The sequence below is a fragment of the Vitis vinifera genome, chromosome 18, assembly GCF_030704535.1.
Source record: "Vitis vinifera cultivar Pinot Noir 40024 chromosome 18, ASM3070453v1".
Taxonomy (NCBI): domain Eukaryota; kingdom Viridiplantae; phylum Streptophyta; class Magnoliopsida; order Vitales; family Vitaceae; genus Vitis; species Vitis vinifera.
Genome location: NC_081822.1, coordinates 22,973,329 through 22,991,883, shown reverse-complemented (window position 1 = coordinate 22,991,883; position 18,555 = coordinate 22,973,329). Strand labels below are relative to the sequence as shown.

Here is an 18,555-nt window from a genome sequence, read left to right as displayed (position 1 = left end):
AAACACAAAATTCTTTGGTAAATCTTCAAATAATACCTTAATTTATTCTGTCCAAGTGTTAAAATTTTCAAATAAAATCTTCAAAGTCTCCCATTGGAAAATTTTCAAGTTTTCAACTCAAATATTCAATTAAAAAAATCTTGAAAGCTTGGAGAAAATCTTCAAAATCTTCAAGCTTTCATGAAAATCTTCAATACGTCATCCTCTTTCAGATCAAAGATACCTGCTATTCATATTTTAGCATGCAACCAACCAGAGGAAAAGTTTCCATTCATCAATCAAACCATGCAGTTTTCTTTTTTTTTTTAAAAAAATATATATATATATATTATTTATACACTAGTAATGACTCAAGTTTCCAATATCACAGACTCACTAGAAGAAAAAACAAGGTGATTGAATTAGACAAACCATGATAATTACAAACAAATACCCGTGGGTTGTACAAGAATGGATCAAAACACTACTCTTTTAACTAATCTGCTCTCAAACTCTCCCTGAAAACATCTATACCCCACTCCTTTACACACTCACTGTAATTTACATGATCCATCACCCAACCCACTAAATTAAATCAATGGATGTGAGGCAAGAGTATCCGAGAAGAGCTTCAGCTCTTGCTCAAGGCCCTCTTCAAGTTTGTTGTAGACTGTAGGCGGACTACTCTTACCGCTCCCAATCATATATATCCTGCATCACGAGACAATGGATTCTGTGAGAGATTTCAAGAAAGAAACCTTACTAGCAATATATTTGAAGCACACAAGCAAATAGGCTGGCATAGACCCCTAGGTTGACTGCTGAACAAACAATCTGAAAAATTGGTCGGATAATATAGATCGGTGAGAATGAAAAGGAAACAACCTATTTGCAATTTGAAGACCCTCAAATCATTCCAAAATGTATATATCATTCTTCCCCCACACCTCCTTTAATTTGGACGAGAAAATTTGAACAGTATCCTAGTTCTGATGCAAAACAGCATTCTCATCATCCTTTACCCTCCATGACTTTGGCTTCCTAGAAACAAACAACAGAAGCTATTTGAGAATGTTAAGCATCATGCTGTTTTTTCTTTCAATGGACATGGGAAGTGATCGCATTTTTCTTTTTGTAACTTAAAATTATGCTAAAAATAACTGTCCTTTATCACCTTCACATGGTTTCCAAAGACGTACTATTCAACTATATTCTTTTTAAACAAAAACCATTCATGCAATTTAGGTACATAACAGTGTAGTCACCTTTCCCACTCTTAAGAAGTTCATTCCAACATCTACTCCTGTATCTGCTAGAATTTCCTCATCTTCAATTTCTGCATCCATGATTGTGAGGGCCCGTTGTAGCTTCCGAGCAGAAAAGACCTCAACTTCTGCCATATAAGCAGCACTTACAGGTCGATGATCTGAAAACCTCAGCTCACTTCTCTTATAAGTCAGCAGCCTTATACCCTTACCATATGAAAGAATGCGGTCACACCTGAAAAGAGGGCACATATTATAGAAAATTTGATACAACCAACTGATTGAAACAATAACAGAAATCTTTTGACCAGCAATTCTAACATTTCTCTCTCTCTCTCTCTCATTTTTGAACTCATGGAATTTAAAATTCCAGGTCTCTCCCTCCCTCCCTCTAATAATTAATGTAGGGTTATTATACATTCTCACTCTCCCTCCCCCTCCCTCTGTTCATCACTGCAAAATTAAATTTGGGTTATATTGTATGAGGAGTCTTTTAATTATAAAAATCAAAACACTAAATGGAAAAAGAAATCAGTTGAACTGAAACTGACCCGTCAGTCAAAAATTTAAATCAGGTTCTATTTTGATCAAGCAGGCTCAACAAAAGACGACCCAATCACAGTAAACAAATTTCTGAGTTGTTTCCTTTATTTCCAAAAATAATTTTTAAAATTTATTTTACGTCATTTGGATTTAAATTATTTCAAGTAAAATTTTAAAACATAGGCAACTACAAAACACTGCTCAAGTCACCAACCTATACTTGTCTAAACCTAATTTGCCAACTCTTCAAATTTGAATTAGTTTAAGGCCACTTTTTGAAAAATTGAGGAACTCAAATCATTTTATTTAGTAACATGTGTATCGTATTTGGATTATTTAAGCCTGACCCCAATCCACTTGCCTGTTCATATCAATATTGTTATATAATATTAGTATTTTGAGCTATATCGTTAAATTTCAAATCAAACATTATTCTAATTGAAGGGAAAAATATGTTAAATGACTCACTTATATTAGGGCATAAATATAGGAAGTGATCATGTTTTTCTTTATTTTAGTGTTATTGTTATATAGTGATGAAGTTTTATTAGAATTAGAATTAGAATTTTTTATATTATTATTAAAATTAGTTTCCTACAAAAGTTAGGATTGTCTATATATATATATAAATAGGGCTAGTGATGTTAATCACTGTACTTCTCATTAATAATTTTACAATTATTTAGTATCTCTCTTCTAGTTCTATTTCTCTCCCGACTTTGTTTCTCTCTACTATCTTACATCAATTGGCATAAGAGCAAGGCTATCAAGGCAAAGTTGATTTTGGACATGTTTTACAGTGAGTATACTTACCACTATACTACAACTACTTGGAATTCTCACCATTAAATTACAGGCCCTAAACTATAACTACATGGAATTTTCACCACTAAACTACAAACACTAAACTATAGCTAAAGTTGATTTTTAGACATGTTTTGCATCGTTGAAATCTTTAAGTCAAACTAAGGGTTCAATTCCTCCATTACATCTCGTGGGGTAATTTTTTTACTACTTGGAAATCTGTGTTTTTAATTCAATTCTTTGGTTTAACAAATAATGTTTTAGGATTCTTGCCTTTATTTCTCTCATTTCTCTTTGCATAAGAGCATTTTATTTACATTTATTTATTTTATACCTATTTTGTACATTCTGCCTTTCTTTAAAGCCATTGCATAGTCCTTTATTTGAGTTTTTATCCCCATTGTGTTGATCTGGTCCAAAGTAATTTGATATTAATTGAAATAATTCAAGTTTGCCTCAGCTCATTATCCTTCAAGCAGATGTCCAAAATCTTACAACCACTGACAACTCAACAAGCCAATCAGAAAGGTACATCTAGAAAGTACTTTTTGTTCAAGAGGTTTCAGGACTAAAAGCTCTTCTTAGTGAAGCAGCACCATGCTCAATGAAAAGAGGTTGTCTGAAGTACATTTGAAGTTCAAGTGGAAATAGCAATTGCTAACCTGGACACTTGCCCATCCAAAAAAAAAAATCAAGTGGGAGCTTGATGAACCTGAAAATAAATGAACCAACTTGAAACTGTCCCAGTTATGATTGGATCGTTGGTTAAAGCAAGATTTTGTACCGTGTTCGGGCATCCCATTGCTAATGGGTTGGTTCCATCAACCTGATTAACATAACGATGAATGAATTTTGCATTATTTTAATATATTAACTACATTATTTAATTTCTTTCCTTTTTTTATAATATTTTTTTACCTGAACTAGAATGGATTGGGTTGGCATTTCTCAATGGCTCAATTTTATTGTAATTGGGTAGGGTCTGATTTGACACATTTCAAGCTGACAGAATATTTAGGGCCCTATAAATTTAGGTAAAAGCTTTTAGGTAGGGTAGGGATGCATGTCCTTGCAAGATCTCTAAAAGCATAAAAATTTTCTTTTGGGGCTTACCTACTGCAAAAGGCTAAACATCAATATAAACCTCTTTGAGAATTATATAAATAAGCTTAACAAGCTAACAAACATATGAAAACCATCTTTGACACCCAGGAAAAACAACATGCTGATACAATACAGACAAGAAAAATATTTACAAAGGAAACAAATAAGCAAAACTAGGAAAAGTTAAGAGACAGATTCATGTAGATGGTTACTCACTGAAGAAGAAGACCAAAACAGTAACCAGATACAAGCATGACTAAAGCAAATATCCATAAAAGATGGGACAGCAACCAAATGGAAACATCAACCCTTATGAACTTATAATAAATAAATAACTTATAAAAGCATACCATGATGGAGTACGCCTCCCAGCCTTTGGATCCTCCCCAAAGTACTTCTCTGAATTTGACTCATATTTATAAGTTGGTGGGAAATTTAAGACCCCTTCAGACCATCCATCAAATGCACGACCTTTTCTCAGTTCTCTTACAAGCTGCCAGAATAAGAAGATCTCAGTTTATTCAACAGCTAAAGCTGAAATCAAATCAACTGGACTTAAACCTATCCTCAACTATTTAATGAGAAACATGAGGGTGGCAGAATGGTCACTGCAAGCTTCCAGAATTAGAAGATGATAGTATTTTCAACAGCTAAAGTTAAAATCATGTAGACCTCAAGCCAAATCTCCACGATTTAATAAGAGAACTGGGGTACACCTAGCACCCACAAGTAAAACATGAGGTTGGCAGAATGCTCCCACTCTCTCTCTCTCTCTCTCTTTTTCTCCAACATCTTTGAGCAACAAATACTCTAGATATATTATTCTGCTTTTATTGCCCTTGAGGTCTAGCTCAAGTGGTAAAGGGTTGGGAGCGTTTGTGGGAGGTTCCAAGTTCAAGTCCCAATGGAGACAAAAATTTACCTATCAAAAAGTTACTCCGTTTTTATTGATACATTTATTGAATACCTAAAGTGATTTTTGGGTTTTAATTGAATTCCCAATATGGATCCATCTACTGAAATAATACACTACTCAGTGTTACCATATATGTGAACTGGAATTATAAGATATATATCAGGCTACAGCATAAAAAATTGATAGACATGGAACACCTGAACATAGTCACACAAATCTGCATGTAAAATGGATGAAAAAAACTAATCCACAAGCCACACAAACATTATATACAAAATATAACTACATAAGATGATAAATAAGGATGAGGATACAGTGCCGTAGCTGAACCACCCTCAAATATTTGCATTTACTTCAACTTGGTATCTAATGGATACCAATATTAAAAATAATTTTTAAATTTGAATTCTACTTGTTCTTTTTGTTGTAACTTTCTTTGATCTCTTCTTTCTATTTAGAAGAGTTACCAGTTCAATGGAAGTACCGCACAATTTGAAATAATTGACCTCTGCATGCTGTTTCTCATTTTTATGCTATATATGAAAAATATGCAATCCAAGAAACCTTCCACATTAAAATAAATATGGGGAAGAATCGAAGTATGAGGCTATGTGGAAAACTATGATTATAACATCTATTGGCGATTCAAAATATTACCAATGCTGAAAATGGATTTCTTTAAATACTATCTCAGGAAAATAAAGACTCACAAACCTGGTCTGTCGCAACCAACTTGGACCACTCCTTTTTTGAGATTAGATCTCGTGTCTTCTCATAGGACAAGGTGATGCGATAATTCAGATCACCCAGCCAGATAATTCTTCTGCAAAGAACATAAATTAAATCCATTTAGAGGAAAAGAGAAATGTTAAGCCTAAATTTGGAGATTGATAGAATCTAGTTTTCAGAAGTTCAATGTAATACTTGAGGAAGACAATTTATTATTTTGATAGGCTAGGAGGAAGACAAATCGTTTCCTGCCATAAGTAGCATGTGTTCAGTTTTTTCTGATGAGTGTGATGTAATATATACTTTTTAAGTTCATTAAACTTGGGCAGTGACCCCCAGTCCCATGAGAATGTTAACACAGGTAGCCGAAATTTTGTAGAAACATGTCCCATTGACAAGAATCCACAAGTAAACAAAATCTCACAGGAAAAAGAAAAATTCAAGATTGATGAGAGTTAGTTGTATTTTAATATTCTCTTCTTGATAAAGGTGGATTCTTAGTGTAAATTTGTCCAAGAAGGATGGTGACAATTTCTAACTATGAAGAATTTTATGTGGTTTACAATCAAGAATGGCTCTAGTGACACCAACTCCCAATTTGATTTTTGCACATATTTGTTTAAATTCAGATCAGGAGATATCCCTTTAACTTGAAGCAAATGAAATTCTGCACTAGTAAAAGGTTTTCGGAAAGTAATACACATTCCTGAAACAAAAAGAATCTATATATGTGATCAAGACAAGATCAGCAACAATGTATTTGTTTTAGATTTTCTATGCTATGGAATGTCAAAATATCAAGCAAAAATTCAAGTAATCTGATAGACCAATACCTTCTTTTCAATTCCTTATATTCCTTGAAATTTCTCCTTATTACTTATGAATTTATATAAATAAATTCAGAAATTCATGACTTTTACATGAAACCTTGCACATCATCTCATAAAAAGACTAAAACCCTTTTTATGTACGCATGCATGAACACATGCATATGATAAGCAAACATGAATATACCATTATCCAAATTGCAAGAATACAGAATTATGGACCAAGCACATGAACAAAGAGTGGTACAATTATCAAAACAAGATTCAACCTTAAATGCTCTTCTTGAATGATATAAAGACAAAAATCTAGCATTCATAAAATGGCAATTTTTATCCTTAGGAGGAAAAAAGTTTTTGGGCCCATAAATTAACTTGAACTTCTGCCACATCAGCTCAGGCCTATTTATCCATATAGATCCTATTATCTAACAATGTGAACAGTAAAATACAGGCAGATTAAGGCTACTGAAATTCATCATAATCTCAAGTCAACCATGCTTCAGAGAAAATTATGGAGAAAAAGAGTTTCTTTATTTTCCCTTTTATTTTTGTAAGGGAGGAAAATCAATCCTGGAGAGGCCTTTGCTTCTCCAAGTGATGATTGGATATAGATATAGAATTCAAAAATTTTTGACAAGAACCTTCCAGGCACAAGTGTGGCAAGACAAGATACATATGGAATGCATGACAATGTGAAATAAAAGCATTTGAATGGAGACCTCAAGCAAAATTTATTGACTCAAAACAATAGATGAAATGTTATAGTAAAGGCTCTAACTAAAAGACTTGCCTCAAAGCATTTATCTTTAAAGATGATCATGCATAGTATAATAGTCGTGTATCAATAAGCACATCTACTTCTCTTTTAAAAACTAAGAATTTTTTATTACCACAGTTTCAGAATTAGGGATTTCGCCTTGATAAAAAACAAGACCCCTTTAACCAAAAAAAATTAAGGTAAAAGTAGAATCACTCATTAAATGGACCTTACTCTCCCATGCTCAAAAAAAAAACGAAAGGTACAGCCTATATTGATGTTCCAAAAAGGGGCTATAACTTAAATTGGGTGCCCAAGAAGGAAGAAAACTGGTATTTTCACAAGTAAATACTCACTCGTGGTCAAGGATGCTTTTGGGAAGCCCAATACTAGAAACGGGATGAAAACGAGTCCTTCGATGTATTTCTTGCACATCAGCATTTCTTTTGAGTTCATCTCCATCTTTTTCACCCGCTGTTAGGTGAGTACATATAAAACAAAAAAATGTCTGATATATCGACATGCTGACAGATACTGATCCCTGGAAGTTTAAGAACCATCATCTTATTTAAAGAATTACTACATGATAAATGAAGAATTAAAGAAAACAAGTACACACAAATGAAATGGCATTAGTAGTTATTATCTGCATAGAGAAAATTAAACCATGTGGCAAGGGAAATAAGAAGCCATAATTTGATAGTTCAAAAATGAAATCTGCTTTCTCTTAACTAACCAACCCGAAAAGTAACTGAGAGGCTCCTATATATGAGTTCTAGCTAGATTTTTTGTATGATGTTCAGTAGCATGCATTAGATAGTTAAATGTGTTCGATAAGGTTGATACTTCGATATAATCTCCAAGAAAGGAGAAAGTTATATGCTACATGGACACAAAGTACCCATGTCGAACACTTATCAAATATCACCAATTCAAGGACTCCAACATGACATTCTTAAGTCACAGTATCATTACTAGCATAGTACTTCATCATTTTTTTTCTCTTTTTTTTTTATTTATAGGTCAAGATCAATTGAATTAACAGTGCCTAACAATGGGGCACAAAAGTATACTAGCATAGAACATCAATATATGCCCATGTACTTCAAATCCTGAAAATAGGCCTTTTGTAAGCTGATAATTAATCTAGGTGCTATTGAATATGAAAACTATAAAGTAACTATCATAGTCCACATATGTAATTTATATTCATTCAAAATGGGTAATCCTGAGACCCTAGGACCTAAGGATGGGCAAATCTGACACATAGATAAACCTGTACACTGAGTATCTACACCCAAACCCCAAACCCATAGAATAAAACTCTAAAATGATTTTGTTTGTTTGTTTGTATTTTTTTTTTTTTTCTGTTGATAGGCGCTAAAGCCCTAAAATGATGTGCCACCTTCCTGACCATTTGCTCACAAGCTAGAAATATTACTGTTGAACATCACCTAGAGGAGTACAGTAGAATGCTTTTTCTGCCCTCAGTTCAGGCAGATAGCTTTGTTTGTTGTGGGACATACTTTTCTACTTTTCTGATATTTTATTTTTTGGAAGAATTTCTTGTCCTTTTTTCTACTTAATTCAATACAATGAATTTTTTTTTTTATGTTAAAAAAAGGGTGAAATAGATGTGCCTACTTGAGTGAATGAAAATATGTATCATCCATACATAAACCAAAAAAATGTACATAAACCTCAATAACCTCCCTATCTGAAAAGTGAATGTTGAGATAGAGCAGAAGACAAGAAAGGATAAAATTAGATTTAGATTTAGCCAATAAAATTTGGAGCCACCAAGTGGCAACAAGATGAGAAGAATTGATTAAGAAGACCAGACCATATGTAACAAAGACCAGCAATAGCATTACAAGGGGTGAAAATGATTCAGAATAGAGGTGTCACTGGGATGAAAGAAAAACCAAAAAGAAAAGAGATTGATGTACTGACAGAAGTGTTGGCTTGATATGCATTGTTGTTTCACCTCTCAATAGCTTATTCTTTCATGGGAAGTTGTGGTCTGATATGGAATCAGGGCCCTATTTTTCTGTTTCTTAGAAGTCTTATTTGTTTCCCATTTGTTTGTCTGTCAGCTTTGTCTGTCTCCCTCTCTATGTGCAGAAGAGTTGACTAATGGTACAACCTTTTGAGGCGGGTTTAACAAAACAAAATGTTGGTGCATGGCCTAACAGAAAATATGACCCTGGATAAAGAGGAATACCAAAGTAAGATTCATGAATGAATTCTATAATTTTTTTGGAGTATCTCCTGATTAGTAAATTTATCCTGACAGAGCTAGTGTTATTTTGTAATTGTTGATCTCATTCTTTTCACGTTCAGATCTCTGCTCATATTGCAGGTGTTGAAAAAATGGCAAGAAATGCACCACACCTTCTTATGAGACTAATATATGGGAGGTTATCATTCACTACCAATTAAGATTGTTTTGTTCATTCAACAACTAAATAATATTGTGCATTATAACTTAATAAGCAACTTTGCAAACTTATTGTGTATCAGGGCAAATGAGAAAGAGAAAACCAACAGAACAAATTAGACATTAGCATCAAATACTCAAATAACCCCAAGACAAGAATTACAAAAAGAAACAGACCTTGTTACCAATGTAGCCCATAACACCGACTCCAACAGTAGATACCTTTAGGTTCTGAATATGCTTACGCAAGCTTCTTCGAACCCATATAGTAAGGAAGATCCCAACCATTTGCTTGCTTACTATCCTTACAAAACACGATCTTCTTTTCCGGTGCATAAGTGATTCAAGGTCAAGTTGTGCAAGAAAGGCTATTTCTGGTGGCACTCGTTGATCATCATTTGTAAATGACTTGAAAGAATTACATGTTCTGAATGACCTGTACGCTTTGAAAGATTTAATCGCCTTAAAGGAATTCGGTCTCTCTAAAACACGCTGAGCTAGCAAGTCTAATGGAGGTTCTGGCCAGCTCAAACCAATCCTTTCTGATCCACTGAATGTTCTGGTTAATATCCTATTGGATTGGGCAACAGATGGCCCACTGAGTACCTTGTTTAATGTCCCATTGGATTGGGCACCTGCATTTCCCATATAATCTTCTGTCCGAAGGCAATTCAACCTATCCAGCCTCTTTGGAGAAGAAAATTGCCTCTGTAGATCTTGTTCCATAGATGTGTCTGATTTGGGACCCTCAGTAGAGTCTGATTTGGGACCCTCAGTAGAGTCTGATACTTCCGAATCCATGAACATTTTGTCTCCTGTGACTGGTCTATCCCCGGTCTCATCAAAACCAACAGTTTCTTCATCCAATGGATGAACTACCTCATCACCATCACTATCAGTTTCAAGCAGTATATCTTCTTCTATGTCTGGGACATCATCAGATGGCTTGAACCTTGATGGAGAAGGAGGATCACTATAGCATTTATACTTTGTCTTCATAGGTCGAACTCTATTCAATGTTTCACGAATAATGTTTTCCCATCTTGGAACTGGGCGGCTATCTTCAGCACCAAAAATGTTCCCAGCATTTAAAGGTACAATCTCCTGAAAACTGTAAATGTAATCATTTTATCACCATTTTAAAATGGAGGTATGTATCTATGTATGTTTGTAAGTGTGAATGTGTGTTTATATGTACTATAAGAATTTGCAGGTAGACACAATATATACAAAAGATTAAAAAGACACAACATTTTGGAATCTACTAAAATAAATGCAGAAATCATAAACTACATCACATAGAAAACTAGATTGAAACAAAATAAGTTAGTTGCGACAGTATCAGTCTCATTGTAAAAAATATCACACATATATGTACAGTAAAAATTGAATACAAAAAAAACAGCATATCATCACAAGTGACTAGAGGAATCTACAAAATGAATCCAGGAAACACTCACCCCAGCACATAGATGTCAGCAGGATTGTCGATGTCCAACCACTCATCAATATCTAAGTCTTCAGATGGAAGTTTTCCTCCAACATTCCATGTTCCAACACATATTCTAGGAACATAAAAAGACACAGAAGTGAAAACACATTGACTGATATGATTCAACAAAACAGAGGCATTCACACCTGCTAAGCAAGTTCAAAAACTGTAAGGTCAGCTTGTATCATTAAAATATGAGGGAGGAGCGACATACCTGAGTTCTTTTGTGTTTATGTACTGAGCCCTGAAAGTCTCCGACTTCCGTCTTCTACTTCTTGGTAGAGCATCTGAGATCCCAAGAAATTCAGACCATAAGTAGATGTATTGAAAAATGCACTGTATAAAAGTAATTCTGACAAAAGTTCAAAACTAAAGGAAATGCAAGAGAGTAAGATTGCAATTAAAATTACATCTTTTGAGATTAAGCAGCATAGATGATGCCTATAAATGGTGGTTGGTGAATAATAGGCTAAAGGCTAACAAAAGAATATAAAAACACGAGCTATTTTAGAAACTTAATGGAAATGAAAATATTTCATTTCAATTGCCATGGAACTTTGAAATCACAAGTCTGTCATAAAAAATGGAATCATCAGGAAGGAAAAAATACAAATGAATTTTAAATTGACTCATATCTAATGCTATGGAACGAGTTTGTTTACACGTGGAGCCCAGGCATCTCTCCCTGAATAGAAATATATACAACTGTTCCCGAATTACTTACATAAATTAAAAGTAAAGAGATAATACCACAATGGCCAATCAAAATGTATCATCCAGAAAGGGTCAGTCCTATTTTGAAGAATTCTTCAACTAGATAAGGAAAGAATGTTTATGCATAAGTACCTTACTCCCACAGTAAATTAATTTAGTACAGCTACTGCAATGCCCTATATTAAATAAAATGAACCAGCTCAGATACATAAAACTATAAGTGATTAATGGTATTAAATATTGTCCCAGAAAATTTAAAATTATTATGGACTGAGTTTTCTTTGCCCAGAATTATGTGGAATTCAAGAAAATACCACTTCTTGTGGAATTGCCTACATACATTCAGGTTTAATTTCGGATCAAAATTAAATTGCAATCCATTGGTATAATAATAAAACCACCTAATGGTGGAATTACAATTGGACCTACAATTTGAAGGTTTAAATTCCAAGAGACCAAACAGACCCTGTAATGATCTCCAAATTAAATTCTACTATTTTCAGAATCAAAATACAAGTGCCTCTCCTAAACCATACTACATTCTGAACCTATTTTAAGACTATGGAAACTGAAATTCACCAAAAAGTAAATAAATTAACACCAAAATTTTAAAAACCAAAACCCAAGCTCCAAACTACACACATTACCATTAGGATCAATTGAAACGCCATCCCCTCGGTCATTTCGAAACCGAGATTCTCTCCCCCATTGACCAAAATCTGCAAAAAACCACTTTGCAATCAGACCCAAATCCCAAATGGGGTTCCTCAAAAGTTAAAATAAAAGACCAATAATAACAGTCACATCCACAAGAACCGCCGAAACCCAAATTTTCCAACAAGCCAAACAGAAGCATAAAAATTAAAATGACGCAGTTGGCTAACACACCTTCAGTATCGGAATCCCCGGAGTCGCTGTCCTCTTCCTCGGTATCTGCACTGTAATCTGACTCCCTGGCACTGATGTTGAGCCATTTGCGCATCACAATCCTCGGCCAAAAGGCCTGCAGGCACGTGCAACCCAAACAACAGAGTTCAGCCCAACTTCTCTGCAAATTTGCCCGGTTACCCAGAGAATAAAACAAAAAAACACACACGATCCCAAGCAAAAAGAATCCCCATTCAAGCATCCGAAAATGCCCCCTCGAGAAAAAAAAAAAATTCAAGAACCCCAGAGAGAGAAAGTAGAGAGATGAGTTACCTCAGGCTGACGCTTCGAACTGTTCTTCATCTGTAAAAAAAAAAGAGGATGCTATGGAGGGCGAAAGGGAGTCAAAAAGCAAAAACAACTGAAAAGAATGAAAGTGAAAGAAAAAGCCTTAGAACCAAATTGTAGAAGATGAAGAAGCCATGGAGGGAGGAGGGTGCGTAGGTTAAGCTCTAACCACCTGGGTCGCAAAATAACGGTAGTCCTAGTGGGCATGTGAGGACCACTGTGCAATTCCCAACCGATTCGAATTTGACTCTTAATTTCAGTTATTCAATTTAAGCCACCCAATTTTTATTAATTCCAACTTTGGCCCTCCCAAAGTGGCCCCTACAGCATTTTTCCCTACTACTTTTTTACTTAATCATCTAGAAACACATCAGACAAAATCTTGAAGAATACGTTTGGTTCTCGAGAAAATTTGAGAAAAAAATACCCTAGAGAAAAATTAAAAATAAAGAAAAAAAACATTTATATTTAGCAAATTATTTTCATATATTCTTTTTACTTTTATTTAATTTTTTAATGTAAAAATTAAATAATTTGAGAATATATAAATTTTTAAATAATTTAATTATTTTCTCTAATTTAAACAAAAACAATTGATGAATAATAAATTTCAAGCCGACATAATCATTAATTTTATTTTTTATTTTTTATTTCTTGATAAATGTTATTAATATGTACCTAACTTTGACTTCAGGACTTTGGATGTAAGTCTTAAATGGGAAAGGTGAGACCGTGAGACCCACGCCGAAACTAGAACAATTATGGCCACAACCGACCGCCATGGACTTCTTCCAAAAAAGAGCATAACGGCTTGATAAGAACCGGAGACGGACGGATTTTTTTATACTTTGTAATTTATATTTATAAAAATAATTTAAAATTTATAGTAATTTAAAATATATTTTTAAATTTTTATCAAAGCTAACTTATGATTTAAAAAAAGCTTAATCGAAAATAAAGAGGAATGTTAATTATTGTAAAAATTTTATTTTAATTTAAAATCTATTCATTTAAAGACAGACTACGAAAAAAAGACAATAAAGTATTTAAGAAATCGAAGAAGAATCGGGTGAATATTACTAATATTATTTTTAAAAATTTAAGGTTTTGAGTTAACTTCAACTCTCAATTAAAACAAAAAAAAAAATGAAATTATTTTAAATAAAATCTTAAACTAAGAGTCCGTTCTATAGTAATTCTAGTAACCGCTTAAATTTTAAAAATTATTTTTGACTAAGTGTTTCGTAAGATTTAGGAAACATTTTTAAAAATATAAGAGTTTGTTTGATCGTATGATTTAAAAACAGTTTTCTGTTTTTAAAACGAAGTAAGATAAAAAAACAATTTTTAGTGGACAAGTAAGAACTTTTTTCACCTATTTTTTTTTTTAAAAAAAACATAGGTTCATTTTGTCATGTTTTCTAAAACTTGTTTTTAGAAACTGTTTTTAAGTTAAAAAACAAAAAACAGTTTTTAAAAATAAGTTTAAAAAAATATGGCTAAACGGGTCCTAAAAAACTAAAAAATTATTTATGGTGTTGAAGGGTGATTCTCCTAAAAATGTTTATAGAGGAAACACTTCTACTTAAAAAATTTTGAGTAAAAATTTGGTTAAATACACTCGTATCTTAAAGAAAAAAAATTCAATTTCATTGATTTATAAATAATTTTTGGATTATCATAAATTTTTCTAAAATATCCTATATTTAAAAATAAAAAATAAAAAATCCGGAGCAAAATCAAAACGTGGATCCAAAAGGTTGAAAATTGGGGTACAAAGGCCAACAAAATGACCCCACTTTCCCACCTAACTTATGCAATGATCACAAGCCCCCCACCACTCCTCTACCATCCTCATTTTTCTTCCATTTATGGCTCCATACGTTTTGGGATCTATCATCTATGTGGTTGGAACATACAAAAGTGACTTTTCTATTTACTATTTATTTGGTCTACCTATTTAGAATTTTAAATATGATTAATTTTTTATGTTTTCTAATTAATTTTATTTTAAAAATTATTAGAAATACTCCTTAGCTTTAAGATAATAGACTAATAATGTAAGTCTTGTTGACCTTATCTAAAGAGCATTCCCGACCTTACCGAAAGAGCATTTGCTTTTACATTCACGCGTAACCTAAATAATAATAAAAAATAGTATCACTCATGACTTATTAAATAAAATAAAACTTTATTATTGTGTTAAAGTATTAATTTTATTGAAAATTTTGAGTTATTAGGTAATGAATCAACAACATCTACTCTGTTTATGATCAAATCTATTTTTAATTACCTAAAATTCTAATTATAAAATAATTGACTTATAGTGCATATCAAGCCAGTTTCAATTGCCTAAAACCCTAATTATAAGATAATAGATTTGATGATATCATCAGGTTAACTTTATCTTAATAGAAAAGTAAAATGTTTTGACTTTTTTTATTCAGTCAAAAAACAAACACTATGAGAATATTTGTTTTTTTTATAACTTATTATAATTTTTTTGATTGAATGAAAAAACCAAAATATTTTATTTTTACTAAATAAAAAAATAAATTATCAATTTTTTAATATTTAATAAAAATAAACACAACATAAACAAACAACTTAATACTTACTAAACACTATTTAGTTTTAAGTTCTATATAAAATTAAGTTAAAAAAAAAAATACCCACCCACCTTATTGCATTTCAAGCCAATTCAGCTATGTTAAGGCCCTCATAGTTATCATTTTTTTTTTGTTGCAATTATTTGAACTTTTTTTCCCCATTAAAATGGCTCATATAATCATAAATATAATTGCTTTTCCTACAATAAATAAATAAATAAAGAATAATAAAATTTTATTGCCTGTTATTAATTTGACTATTTGACTTCTATATAATCTTTAAAAATTATTATCTTTTTAAAATAAGTCTCATCAATAAAAACTCAATGAATTTAAGTATTTGAAAATAATATAAATTGTTATTTTTACATTTAAAAGGAAAAAAAAAAAGAAAAAAAAAAGAAAAGAAAAGAAAAGTAGGCACATCTAAATGTGTGATCTGGAACCCACATGAGAGGATAGTGGGGGGTCGAATGCCATGTGAGGATACTGCCTAGGATTCTAATCTTCCTTTCTAATCAAAATCCAATCTCACTTAACTTTCACATTCTTCTTATCACCTTAATTTCATCTTTAAAATAAAATAAAAAACAATAATTTTAATATTAATTAATATTACCAATTTTTTTATTTAAAAAAAAGCTATGTTTTTAAAGAAAATGATTTTATTATATTTAATTTTATTAAAAAAATTAAAAATATGATTAAAATGAGTTAAAATTTTATATATATTTAAATTATTTAATTTTTATATTTATTAACTTTATATATATATTTCTAATTTCTTTTTCATCATAGTGGGCTCTTGCAATTAATTTAATATATCAATTGAAAACCACCTTAGTGGGTCAGTGGATTTTGATGGAGGCAGCATGGAATTCAATACAGCTGCATTGCATCTTATCCAGTCTTTTTTTCTTTTCTTTTGGACCATGAAGAATTTTTAGCCTAAAAAATGTTTTAAAAAAAATTAAATATTAATAAAATTTAAGAAACACTTTAAAATTTTTTAAAAATTATGTTGAAAAATCACTTATAACCAATTGAGCAAATTTTAAGAAGCGTTTTTAAGGCAATTCTTTTGGACCACTTGTATTAGATTGGGTTCATCATATAACTATTTGTGGGTAGGTTTGAAGGCCCCGTTTTAAGAAGCGTTTGTTCAATTCTATGAAAAACGCTTTTAAGAAAAAAGTTTTTATTATAATCACCGTCAAACGGGCTCTTAGTAGAAATTTTAAGAAGCGCTTTTAATATTTTAAATGTACTCTTATAATATTTTATAGAGAAACACTTAATGATTTCCTTAAAATCATCACATAAAACATTTCTATTAAAAATATTTTCAACCTCGCTCTAAGCCTCAATGAAACTAATTAAAGAAAAGAAAAAGAAAAAAAAAAAAAGAAGGAAGAAGAAGAAGAAGAAAAACTACAGTAATTTAGACGCTGATAGATCGGATGGGCTCAAAGCAAAGAAAAATAAAGGGACCAATGAATGAAAAAAAGCAAGACAAGTAAATTTAAATTATACGGAAAAAAAGGACAGACAAAAAAAAAAAAGTTCAGAGTTCGTAGTAACTTGTTTGACTTCTTTTTCTCCGATTCGTTATTTTGATAGGCAAACACAAAATTTGAAAGATAAGCAGACAGAGATGAGATCATTAACTGATATGCTTGCCATGAAAAGAAAAGAAAAGAAAAGAAAAGAAAATAGGAGAGATGCATACCTTAGAGGCGAAGAAGAAGCGAAAAGAAATCGAAACTGGCGGTGAGGAGGTAGAGAGGTAGCTGCGTTTGTCTCATGGAAACGAAGAAGGAAGGAAGGAGGAAGGCTGGGTTGCCTGCCTGCTTGCTTGCTCTGTGTCTTGGCTTATTTGTTGGTTGGTTGGACGGAAAGATGGCTTTCTTGCTTTATTTATATCGCCAACAATTGGGTCAAAAGGAGTGGTCTGTGGTCCATCCATCCACTTTCCAATACCAGTGGGAATCCCTTTTTTATGTCTTCGTGTTTTCTTAATTATGTTTTTCTTGTTTTAGGTAACGCTAATCTAACATGCTTGCCAGTAATTTAAAATTTATCCGCTTAACTCTAAACTAATGATTTCTGAAGATATGATGTGAAAAAAGAAAAATAAAATTACGATTCATAAATATAGGGATGACAACATACCCTACCCATTAAAAAAAATATTAAACAGGATGGGTACCTATGCGAATTTCTTATGTTCGTCTCAGCCTGTCCCTTTTAACTTTTTTTTTTTTTTTTTAAGAAAATTATTTTTAATTTTTTAAATTACATTAAAATAAATATATTTTATAATAATTGAAATATTATAATTTTTTATTTAAAATTATTATTTTTTATTATTATATATTAAAAATACAAAAATAAAAATTAAATTCGATTAATTTTATATATAATTAGGGTGGAATGGGATAACACAATATCACCTCAAATTAAAAATAAAAAATCTTAGACCCACCTTGAATTCATTTTTTTAAATATTAAGCTCCTCCATCAGGGATGAGGTTGAATGGGTACAAAAAATTCGTCTTATTATGATCTATACATTAATAAATAAGATATGAAAGCTTTAATATTGACTTTTATACAAAATCTATCTGATAATATATTGAAACGATTATAATTAAAAAAAAAAAGTTTATAAAAATTAACGGGAATTTCTGATTTTGAAAGCAAGAAGCAGAAAATATATTTAAATGGATACTTCACATTTTACTTTTAATATAAAGCTTTTATATAATACAATGCATTATAAAAAAACAAAGGGAATTACGTTAGAGTAAAATTCTCTTGTTAATATTATTTATAAAGTTTGCCTTAGAAATCAAGTAAAACATGGCTCCCTTATTGTTTTTGTCTCGCTTTCACTTAGTTTTGGTGTGACTAATGAGGCGGTCGGCGGCCTAACACGTTAAAAAAAAAAAAAAAAAAAAAAATTTAAATGATGCCCTAAAATTGAGTGCAGCAAACCCAGACACATCACACTAATTTATTTATTATGAAAATTGGTACTTTTTTTTGGAGTGTTCCACATCAATTTTTGAAAAGCTCAAATCATAAATTTTAACTTGTCCCTATAAAAAAAAATTCTAAACATCCCAAAATATCAAAATGCATTACATTACAAAAAGTTT

The 18,555-nt window shown here is 31.7% G+C and overlaps 1 protein-coding gene across 15 annotated transcripts; it reads right to left on the bottom strand.

The window, feature by feature from the left end:
* Positions 1-376: 376 nt before the first annotated feature.
* Positions 377-17,364, bottom strand: LOC100250966 (type IV inositol polyphosphate 5-phosphatase 3). 15 transcript variants are annotated; one of them, XR_009465073.1, is made up of 13 exons: positions 17,124-17,299; positions 12,771-14,922; positions 12,459-12,618; positions 12,218-12,289; positions 11,071-11,143; positions 10,825-10,929; positions 9,542-10,475; positions 7,281-7,465; positions 5,326-5,434; positions 4,046-4,188; positions 1,245-1,479; positions 927-1,020; positions 377-690 (listed from the first exon to the last, which is right to left on the bottom strand). XR_009465073.1 is itself a non-coding variant. In XM_059734898.1 (12 exons), exons 2-12 carry the CDS (start codon positions 12,798-12,800, stop codon positions 991-993), a joined length of 2,076 nt encoding a protein of 691 aa, XP_059590881.1. In that variant the 5' UTR covers positions 17,124-17,364; the 3' UTR covers positions 377-990. The 15 variants fall into 15 exon arrangements, 14 of the variants coding, with proteins under 14 accessions (XP_059590881.1, XP_059590877.1, XP_010665078.2 ...); XM_059734898.1 differs by having other exon boundaries at positions 377-1,020; positions 12,771-12,800; positions 17,124-17,364; XM_059734894.1 differs by having other exon boundaries at positions 377-1,020.
* Between the last annotated feature and the right edge of the window lie 1,191 nt (positions 17,365-18,555).